Here is an 11,328-nt window from a genome sequence, read left to right on the forward strand (position 1 = left end):
TGCATCCCATTTGCTAAAGTTTTATATGAAAGACATTCCCAGTTCCTGAGCAAAGAGCATGGAACTCAACCTATGGAGGAGGAAGTGCCAAACAGACCCTGCTAGGATTGACCCGACGCATCTGGGGAGTTTAATATTTTCAAGGCCAAGGCTCAGACCCCTGAGCCACAGCCCCCAGCACACTGGTTGGGTAGGAAAAATATTGAAGACACTTCCCAGGACAGCCACCTTTAAAAATGGTAATAGTTGAAAATCTAAACTGAGGTTTTTGCTCCACCAACTGGCAACAGAGAGTGACTGCACCTTGTCATTTGAAAGAAACTGCACTCTAATGTGCCTATTCATTTACTGACTTTTACGGCTAAAGTGACAAATATTTAAAATCTGGCCTGTTAACCCCCCTGTATAAACTGGAAGCTGGCACTAGGCCTGACAGAGGGCTTATAACATGAGATGAGCACCTCCCACCATGACCGCAGGAGACATGTACAATTTCTTAGGTATGTGGACGTTAAACAGACTTCTGAGTTTTTCTAGATTATGTCTTGGCCACTTTCCAATCTGGATAATTACAGTTTTAGTCTTGCCTGCATAATCCATTGGTTAGGATATTTATGGCCTGCCTCTGTTAGGAGCAGTTAGATAGTAGTCACATTCCATCCCAGGGTTGGTTGCATTTCAGTGGTGGATTCTTGTTCCCTGTGCATGTACGAGCCACTGGTTGTCTCGAAGCACCTTTTGTTTCTTTCTATAACACAGGCTATGTTTACACTACAAAGATAAGTCGACCTATGCTAAGTCGACTTACAGCCATCCTATTAATTCCTCCAGTGGCTGATGTCCACACCAGCCTCCTTCTGTTGGTGGTGGGCGTCCTCACCAGGAGTGCTCCCAACAACTAAAGAGGGGCAGTGTGGAGGACTAAGCATCAGGGCTCTCAGCTCCATGCAACTCCCCAGCAGGGAGCGAGGAGGCAGCTACCTGGACTGTCTTACCTCTGGTGGAGAGATCTGTGCTCAGAGTCCAGTCAGCTGCTGTGCTCCCAGTGGACAGCTGGGAACCCAGGGGGCAGCAGGGCTCCAAGGAGGGAGTAGAGCGCCTGGGTGGCAGCCCAAGCCTGGATGGAAGCCCAGCTTGGAGTGGAGACTGGGCAGCAGCCCAGCTGGAAAGCTGGATTTCTTGTCAATTTCACAGCTCCAGCAGTGTGAAATTGACAAGAATGCCAGCCAACAGCTGATGTAAGAAAGTGTGTCCACATACGTAGTGTATCACCGTAACTACACCCACATAAGCCCTACACCTCTTGTTGAGGTGGTTTTATGATGTTGGCATAGCACAGGAGTTACATTGCTGGGAGAAGCACTTCAGCTGACTTGTCAACAAAACTGCATAGTGTAGACAAGGCCACAATATGTGCAGCTCAGTTAAGTCAGACCCATTTAGGAGAGCCAGTAACAGAACAAAATCACAGTAAAATCTGATTGAATGAAAAACGGGCTCTCCCCAAAACACTTCCCTTCATTCCTCTGCCCTTTTCATTCACGTAACCCAGTATTCTCAATTGCAAGCTCTGCAGGAAATTGTTTCTTCCAGGACTCTGTGGGACCATGCACACCTTTGGCACTGTACAAATAACCCTCCGATCCCCTCAGAAGTTTTACAAGTTCTAGCAACTATGCCTTTCTTTGAATGGATTAGGTTCCAGATTCTCTCCTCCATTAACTACTTACCACTGTCCTTTTCACAATGGGATGCAGCGGTGAGATGGCAGCTCATTCGCACGGTGAAATACTGACAACTATTTCAGAGAAGGCATCTAGCTATTTAGTGGCAATACCTTAAAATCATGGCTTTTTCCCCTTTAGGAATGGCTGGACTGGCCCCTTCTCCCCAACACCAAACCATGTGAAATATGGGGCTAGGAGGGAAAGAAATAGCCTAGGGTTCTTTCATAGAAAAGCCTCACGTATTGTTAGGGGCAGGCAGTTGGGCAACCCCACACACCGGAAGAGAAAATATTAGCTGTGAAAGACAAGTCATTGCTTAGAGATGACAAATGAGATCTGGTTGTGAGAGGAGTTATCCGCTTCTCCCGGATGGAGAACACAGCGTTACGCTACAGCTGCCGCATTTTCTCCATGCTCGCAGATGAAGGGCTGGCTGGGTCAGGGCAGCAGAGCTCCGGAATGGATTGTGCTTCACAATGCACATTACACACAACACACCAGTGCAGGTTAAGGTTAACTGCTCCCTGTATGTCCTGCTCATTCTTATACAGAGGGGAAAACGTGTGTGTTGTTTGAAGAGTTAAGCTCAAATACATGGGAGTCCAAGCAAGCATGGAAAGAGCAGTAACAAAAACAGCTCTTATGGTGAGCAGGTAAAAAGCAAGTTTGTAATTGTTTTGGGGGGCGGAGGGACTTCTATTTCTCTTGCTGTTTCTTCGTTTCAAATTCAACAGGCTGGGTAGTACTTTGTGCCTCCCAGAAGCTACGGCGCAACTCTGAACAAGATACCCAGGGACCTAGTTCAAACAGCCTACAGGGGGGATGCCAGAGAAGCAAAGGAAATCAGAATCCCTATTTACTAGTAAGAATCCAGAGGGGGTACTCTGCTACTAAAGACACCATACATACCACAGCTGAGACTGGCATCCTAAAGTCTACCAATTCCTTTTGGAAAGCCCAGGCACTACTAAGGAAACCTGCACAGCAGTTTTACAGGGTATTAGACTGGCTTGTCAGAGAAAAAAAACAACATGTAGTTAGTGCTGCACGAAGACAGGTGCCCCCCAGTGATAGTTTAGGACTGTATCAAATTCAGTACTCTTTAACAACTTGATTCAGCCAAGTACTCCACACACTGGAAATTTCAGTCCTGTTTCTTATAGGCAAAAGCGAGCAGGCTGCTCCTTAAGAAGAGAGGAGCAATACAGGGCTGTGTCTGGCTACTGATTAAGATCCATCTGCTCCGGTTCCCCTCAAAGCAGCTATGATTAAACAGCAAGTGGAGGGGAAAACGTAACTGTTTAAACCTAAGGCAATTCCACCCAGACTGAATGAGTACCTGCCACCCACAATGCCAGGAGCCTATTACCTGCTCATCTCAGAAGAAGCAGTGAGCAAACCAGTTGAGACGACAGTTCAATTTACTTTTACACAACACACAGCTAGAATGCAGCTGAACAAACTAACAAACACTGCTGAGTACAGACTTCGTGTCGAAAGTATCACCTTCCTTTATTCCGATCCCTTTGCATCTGGCCTAAGATGACACCACACCAGGTTACATTTCTAGACTCTTTTATTGACAGTTCAAGGGAGAACGGTTCATTTCTTCTTCTCCACATCCTGCTCTGCAGCTTCCTTGGCTCGTTTAGCACGGATTCCAAAGAGACGGGCATTTGCCCGGGCCATACGCAGGCTGGCAAAGGCTTTGAAGTTCTTCTCATCCTCAGAGATAACACGGGCCTTTTCCTTTTTGTAAACCTAGCAGAAAGAAGAGCCAGATAGACTGTGTAACTATCTTCTCTGGAATCCTCTGGTCTATTCAATGTTTAAAAAAGTTACTTCCTGGTACAGATTTCTACTAGCAACAGGCCATGGTGACTGGCAGGGATGCTTTATCAAAGCCGGAAGCCATGCCTGCAACAATATTCAATCAGGTACCTCCATTTTATTCAGCTTCTGTATTTCTCAGCTCACATCACTGATGAGGTGAGGGAAGAAACTCCAAGAACAACAACCGCAGGGTAGATTGAGACTTACCTCACAGTCAGTTTACACTCATTTGTGGATTACCACCATCAAGCATCAAATATAACCCTTCAAAAGTAGCAACGGTTCTAGAACAAACTGCAGTGAACGAACAAGTGAACAGCTTGTCACGTTATACTTAGTGTAAGAGCGACCAGCCCTGGGTCACTGAAACTAAATTACCAAAGCACAGGGCTGTGCACGGACAGCTGCTAACTCTTCCATCCTCAGTTCTGAGATGCTGCAGGCAGAACCCTCAATTTCAGAACAAGCTCTCAGAGCTGAACCTGCATCCATTCGTCTATCCCCAGAAAAACACTGCCACTACTCCAAGCCCATGAACTTGCCCTTCGGCTCCTTCAAGGGAGCTCCAATTTAACCAACAGTTGGTTAGAAGACTCAGGGTTTCAGTTTTATACACTGGCAAAACTTTAGTGCAGCTTAAAGCAGTCAGCTGAGTGCATCTCATTACACAATGGCAAAAAACCCAGAGACCCTGCTAAAGTTACACTCTCACAGTAAAATATTGAGATTTAAAAACAAAAACAAAAACCCCAAACCCCCACAACAACAGTATTTTACTAGAGCAGTGGTTCTTAAACTTTACTGCAGCCTGCACCCCTTTGGTTCTCAAAATATGTTCTCGCACCCCTTACCAAAAATCATTGAAGGAGGTCAGTTCTTTAAACCTAGATATATTTTTTGTCTGTATATTACAGTATAGTTAAAAATGTATAATGTTAATAATTACATAGGTTTGATGAAACAAAGCAGTTGTACTTGCGTGCCTGTGCTTAATTTGTGTTTTCGATGATTTACCTTTTAAAAAATTTGGCACCCCCAGGTGCCTCACACCCTCAGAAAGGGCATCTTGCACCCCAGGTTAAGAACCACTGTACTAGAGAAATATGAGGTCAATTTTAACAAGCTCTTGTTCTTTTGTCTCAAGGTAACTGCTGCAGTCTACAGACAGTGAAATTTAACTGCATTGTCACAATGCAGCTCTGAAAAAACCCATTTCTGTTGAGCTGGTTCTCTCTAGCATTTAGTGATGCACCACAGCAGCGTCTAACTTCCCAACAATCAAACAAAGCACGTGATTTGCAGGGTCACTTACGTTCCTGATTGGCATAACAGGGCCAGAGAGCTGAGTTGCCATCTTGAGTTCTTCTGGCTGTGTAACAGAGGAAACAAGTGATTACTGAGTTCAGCCAGACAAGCTGACTCCTTTGGCGGCAGGCCTGTGGGAGCTGCGTGGGTTAGGGAATGTACCGTCTGGAGCAAAATATCAGCTCTTCAGTTTCATTTATTAATTAAAACTTAGGCCTGTGTGCAAGGCCCCAGCTTGGTGATCTGACTGGAGAATCTAGCAATACATGTTTAACAGAAAAAGTTCCATGGTTTGGACCTCAGGAATTCTGGCCCATATTGCAAACTGAAGAGAGGGCCCTATACTCCCACATACACACTATGGAAAGTCTTGGAAATACACAAGTGGAGAAGTGTGCTATTTCCCACTCCAACAGAGGATGTGCTAGTATTTTGAAGGGGCCAGCCTAAAGCATACTTGTTTTTAAGAGAAATTCAACTGAACCCAGAATTTGCAAATGCACTGGGGAGTGTGACCTATTAACTATGCTCAGTTAAGAAAGATGGAAGGAAGCAAAGTCATCCTGAGGGCTTGACAAGGTGCTGATGCATCACCATTACTCCACCACCAAACTGCCTCTCCTGGTCACACCAAAAACAGGAACCAAGAATGTAAAGCTCTGATTCAAGTGCACAACACCGACTTTAAAAAAGTTAAACCAACCTGAAAAAATTTCAAGTTTACTATTGTTTCCAGTAACATCTCTGGCTCCCATATCAGACAGAGAAAAATTACTTTGCAGTTTACTTTGTATATTCAAACAGCATTCAACTGCCTCTATTTGTCTGGTTCTCATGCAAAACAACAGGGAAAAGAAACATTTTAAAATGTGGCAACAGAAGGCAAAAGAATTAAGTCAGACCCTTGGGAGGAGATAATACGTTTAACAATTTTTATCTCACTCTGAAACTGTTCATTGTACCCTTTTAAAGCTGTGCTGGTGCTAAACATTCACAACTAGATCTGCCTTGCTAAGCAGTCTAGGATATGAACACACGGAACTACACTATTGTAGGTTCTAGTTGTAACAGTTATCAGTGATATTCACATGACACCCCAGGGAAGTCGGAACAAATGGCCCCCAAGGAAACCCTTGTTACAGAAGACCTTGCTGGAGAAAAAGATAAACTTTTAGTCTGCATATAAAGTAGTTTCTACTTCAGCCTCTTCACATCCACAGCTCCAGCAGTCCCAAACCAGGTTCCAAGGCATGTTTTCCAGGACTGTCTACAATGGGCTTAGGGAAAATGTTAACCTGACAAAAAGTTCCAACAAAGCCACACTGAATATAGTTTAGCCAGGAAGTATAAATGCAGTCAGAGAAAAGCTCACTGACCAGTTTGAAAAAGTTTTAACACACTTTGACCCAATTCCTGCTGGCAGACTATGCCATGTTAGAAACATTTAAACAAGAAGCATGTTTAAATACAGGTAAAAAGCCTAGAGCACATTAAGAGTCTATGGATGTTGCCTAGAAATCCCCTTCTTCAAATCTTTCATTTCACTACATACACCTCCTCACTGGAAGCACAGAGCCTACATAGCTGGAGCAAAGAAATACATGGAAATCCACCGAAATGCACCTCAAGCTGATACAAGTGTTTTCTCTGTATTAAGGTTTTCAGGTTGATAGGTGGAACTCCCCTAAAATTGACCAACTCACCACCTCTGTAGGTTACTCAGCTGATAAAACCTCTCTGTCCCTTCATTTTTTCTCATTGCTCTCTTCTGTAATTATTTACATAGGGAGACAAATACTCAGGAAACTGTGGCTCGTTATCCACACTAACTCATTAACTGCTTAGGCAAAAATCAGACGTGGTGAGAGCTGCTAAATCTATCATGGCTTTGATTCAGGGCAGCTTCCCCTCAACAATGTGGCTTTAAATCACCACTGCACACTCCACACTCCAGGCCCAGCTCCCAGCACAACAGAGCTGATACATGTTATAGCACATACCCTGGCCAACACCCAAGCTCACCCCGCCATCAGATGTACCTGAAGGCAGATTAGGGCTGCTCTATCAACCCTTTGCTAGTGGAAGAGCCCTCCCATGCAGGGTCATTACATTAGGAGACATTCTACTGTAAAGCATTGTTTACTTAGACACATGAGAGGATTAGCCATAACCAACCCTTTGCACCACTGAGCAGAAGGCCTTTAAAAGCTTTCAGGACCCAATGTACTTACAGAGCTGTCTCCCTTCTTGGGTGCAGAGGGCTTCCTTGGGAAGAGGATAAGTTTGGAGCGATACTCCTTCAGTCTTTGCACGTTGGCCTGCAGCGATTCTGTAGACTTGTTGCGTCGTCTGGGATCCACAGAGATCCCAATAGTCCGGGCAACCCTTTTATTGATGCCAGCCATCTGTAAAGCAAGAGAGTTAATGTCAGCCTTCAAGTGACTGTTATGTCATTGTGCTACTGAGTGAAGCCACTACAGTCATCAGCTGGAAAAGGGTTCAATACAGTCATCACAGAGACTACAGAGATTCCGGAGAAAGTGTCATCATTTGACTGTAAGGCCCATCAGAAGCAGGAGTGGTGATTAAGAAATATGAATTGTGCTATGCCCAGATGTTGGACAGCAACAGATAAGGCATCTCCAAAAGAGTTTAGACTCAAATATAAGACAACACAAACTTATTACATGTTATGCAACTTTCAAGTCTGAGGTCAACACTCTTTCAAATAGCAAAAGGAGGGCACAAAATCTGAGGCCACAGGGAAAAGAATGGTGGACACCACTTTCACCCACTGGAATAAGCAAGGGTCCTTATACAATCATACATTACACTGCAACGTGCAATTCCAACTGCAACAAGCAACTGGGCCATTTAAACCACATATGCCAACCTGACTCGTGAAGTTGGCTATGCTAGGAAGGTTTAAATCAATGCACTATCAGGTATCACTTACCTCATGAGCCATTAAAAAAATACCAGAGAACCAAAGGAAGCAAACTATTTCTTAGTGCTGAACAGTCCTGTAGACATTTGATTTTGCTGTCCCATAAGATGGCTGCATTACGATAACACTCCCTCACTCCTCTCACCTGAAGTTGAGTGGTTTAAAACCCTGGAATTTTGTTCAACTGGCAAGTTGACCACCTCTCTTTCATTTTCAAAACAAGCTTGTGTTCATGTTTGCTGCTGCCTACACATCTCATTCCCATACTATTGGAATGCCTGAAATTAATATGAATACTGGAAACCACCAACACTAACGTAACCATAAATTCCTTTATTAAATCCGAAGTGATACAATTACTCTAAACATGCATAAATAATTTACTACATCCAAACTGTACAAAACATTTGATCAAGATACTTACAAACAGATTAAACTCAGCGTGCTTAGACCCATATTGGTCAGCTCTAACGTGGCCAGGCAGGTATTGGCAATGAACTTTTTTATACTCTTCAAACAAGTGATGTCATAGCCAAGTAATGACTTCAGTTAACCAGTTTCAGACAGTTCACCCTTATTTCCAGTCTTACCTTGTCATAGTATCTTTCCCAATTCTGAACCTTAGCATCTAAAATATGGGTACTAGCGTGAATCCCCCTAAGCTTAATTACCTGCTTAGATCTGATAAGTTGCCACCAATCAGGAATTCGAGTGCCTGATACACTCTGGTCCCCCCAAAACCTTCCCTGGGGACCCACAAGACCCAGACCCCCTGGATCTTAACACAAGGAAAGTAAACCCCTTTCCTCACCGTTGCCTTTGTCAGCCTTCCCCTCCCTGGGTTACCCTGGAAGATTACTGTGATTCAAACTCTGTGAATCACAACACAGAGAAATTAGGTCTCCTGGAGAGAGAGAGAGAGACAGATTCACGCTCCCTGAATCTAAAACAAAAGGATTCCACCCTTCCCCTCCCTTCTCCTTCCCTGTTAAGTACAGACTCAATTCCCTTGAGCCTCAACAAGGGGAAAAAATCAGACAGGTCTTAAAAGCAAAACTTTTAATACAAAGAAAGAAAAAAGTAAAATGTCTATCTCTGCAATTTAGATGGTAAAAAGTTACAGGGTCTGTCAGCTTAAGAAATTGGAGAAACAGCCTCCTCCAATAGAAATACAATTTAAAGTACTTCCAGCCAAATGCACATTTGCAAATAAAGGAAACAAATAAAAAGACTATATCGCCTTTCTACCTTTATACTTACAAAATTGGAATAGAAGATTAGAGAGCCTGTAGGTACGTATGGTCACTCTCAGAGCCCAGAAAGAATAAAGCAAAACCCAAAAAACACAAACAAAGGCTTCCCTCCACCAAGATTTGAAAGTATTTTGTCTCCTGATTGGTCCTCTGGTCAGGTGCTGCAGGTCACTGTTTGTTAACCCTTTACAGGTGAAAGAGACATTAACCCTTAGCTATCTGTTTATGACATACCTGGATGAAGATCTACAAACTCCTCTCTTCCCAAGGCCTCTCCTCCTCTCCTTGCTGCCAACAGCTTTGCCATTGCCCCTAGATTCACACATGCTTTACTGGTGTGTGGGTTGGCAAGGGCCATGTTGGCTCATTTTAAGACAGATTCTCTTGGTCTTATTTAAAACCATGTGCAGTCATCCCCAAGGGTCAGAGGCCTTCTTCTTAGCTCTTTTACCTCTTTTGTTATTCTCTGACCCAGACACAGAATCACAGAACTGGAAGGGACTTCAAGAGGTCATCTAGTCCAGCCCCCTGCACCTGCCCTACTTCATTCCTTCTGGCCTTACAAATTATTTTCAAGGCCTTCCTTCTAATTGCTAATCAGAGCCTTTCGTTACAACATATATTTTCTTAACCAAACTTAAGCTAATTAATTCTTTACTTTCATATTTATCCTACACATATTGTTCATTTTCTGTATTTACAGCAATTACACACCTATAGCGATCACCATCCTGTACTCTGAATAATAATGTTGTGTTATCTAGGCCTTGTTTACACTGACACTTTACAGCGCTGCAAATTTCTCACGAAGGGATGTGAAAAACCACCACTGAGGACTGCAAATTTCAGTGCTGTAAAGTGCCAGTGTAGACCAGAGGTGGGCAAACTACAGCCCGTGGGCCACATCCAGCCCATGGGACCGTTCTCCCCGGCCCCTGAGCTCCTGGCCCAGGAGGCTAGCCCCAGGACCCTCCCTCTTAATGCTCTGGGCGTCAAGCTTCTTGGGCAGTGCAGCTGCAGAGCACAGCCTCCCCTAACTTGCCCTCCAAACAATTTCTGAAACCCAATGTGGCCCATCAGGCTAAAAAGTTTGCCACCCTTGGTGTAGACAGTGCACCAGTGCTGGTAGCTACTCCCCTTGTGAGGGTGCTGCAACTACACAGCCACATTAAAGTGCTGCCACGAAGACATAGCTCTAGCAAATTCCAAAACAGCCACGTGCACAGCCAGTTTAAACAGATATCCATTTGCCAATCACTCTCAGCTGCTCACATCTTACACTAACTACTGACAGACTAACCAGGCCACGCAAGACAAGGAAATTTATCACTGAGTTCATTTCACCCACTCAAAAACAAAAAATTGAGTTGAAACACCAAATTACAGTTGGATACTTTACTCTGCACCCACCCCACCCTGGACATATTTATAGAATTTATCTGATACATGTGAGCAAACTCTACTAGGACATGCTAACCAACCAGTTATACTCACTCGCAGCTCTTCCAAGCTGAATCCTCTGCCAGCACGAACTTTTGTGTGGTACCTAACAGTGGGACACCTCACAATGGGTCGGACTGGCCCAGACACTGGGCGTGGAGCAATGCGCCGAGCCTTTGCCTGACGGGCCTTCCTCCTGGTCAAAGAGAAATATCACAGCAGTCAACAAAAGGATGTTTGTATAAGATACTTAACTTCTACATTGACAATCTTCGAAATGCCCACGGGGACCCTCCCAGAAAATAACGAGGGTACATCAAACTTGCTGAGGTAAGGAATGTGTCCTCTAGTAACTGACGTGAACAAGGCCAGACCGCACGCTCTCATAGTAAGCTACAGTCATCAGCTAAAAAAAGGGTTCAAACAAATCATCAATGTTGTGCAGAGATTCCGAAGAATTTTCATCATTTGACTGTAGACCTAATTAAAGGCATTAAACTGTTTTACTGGCCTCTGTGTTTACAACCACGGTAATTTTTAATCACTCTCTAACTACCACAACATGCCACAGGAGACACGGGGGCAAAACTCCCAAGTAAGTGATCTCGATGCCACAAGGCAGGTAGAGGCACTCAATGACACATGCAGCCAGCTGTCCTTAGCATCTCACCTGCGGATCTTCCTAGCAGGCTGGTTAAACCACGTGGCAACTCGTCTCTGCCAATCTTTGTGGAAGTGGGGTTTCAAGATCATGCCATTTCGACTGGGTGCCATGACTGCTTATATCCCTGCAGACAGAAGGCGCACGTTTAATGACAGCTGC

The 11,328-nt window shown here is 44.3% G+C and overlaps 1 protein-coding gene and 2 non-coding genes across 3 annotated transcripts; all 3 read right to left on the reverse strand.

Annotated features, from left to right (window-relative positions):
* Positions 1-3,285: 3,285 nt before the first annotated feature.
* RPL13 (ribosomal protein L13) lies at positions 3,286-11,328 on the reverse strand. The gene is made up of 5 exons (XM_050922679.1): positions 11,176-11,328; positions 10,560-10,701; positions 7,097-7,270; positions 4,873-4,929; positions 3,286-3,488 (listed from the first exon to the last, which is right to left on the reverse strand). The coding sequence occupies exons 1-5, from the start codon at positions 11,277-11,279 to the stop codon at positions 3,330-3,332; spliced, it is 636 nt and encodes a 211-aa protein (XP_050778636.1). The 5' UTR covers positions 11,280-11,328; the 3' UTR covers positions 3,286-3,329.
* LOC127034514 (small nucleolar RNA MBII-202) lies at positions 7,330-7,414 on the reverse strand. The gene has a single exon (XR_007769413.1). It is a non-coding gene; the product is annotated as a small nucleolar RNA MBII-202 (small nucleolar RNA).
* On the reverse strand, positions 10,890-10,972 carry LOC127034515 (small nucleolar RNA MBII-202). Its single transcript, XR_007769414.1, has one exon. It is a non-coding gene; the product is annotated as a small nucleolar RNA MBII-202 (small nucleolar RNA).

This window comes from Gopherus flavomarginatus, chromosome 14 (genome assembly GCF_025201925.1).
Source record: "Gopherus flavomarginatus isolate rGopFla2 chromosome 14, rGopFla2.mat.asm, whole genome shotgun sequence".
Lineage (NCBI taxonomy): Eukaryota > Metazoa > Chordata > Testudines > Testudinidae > Gopherus > Gopherus flavomarginatus.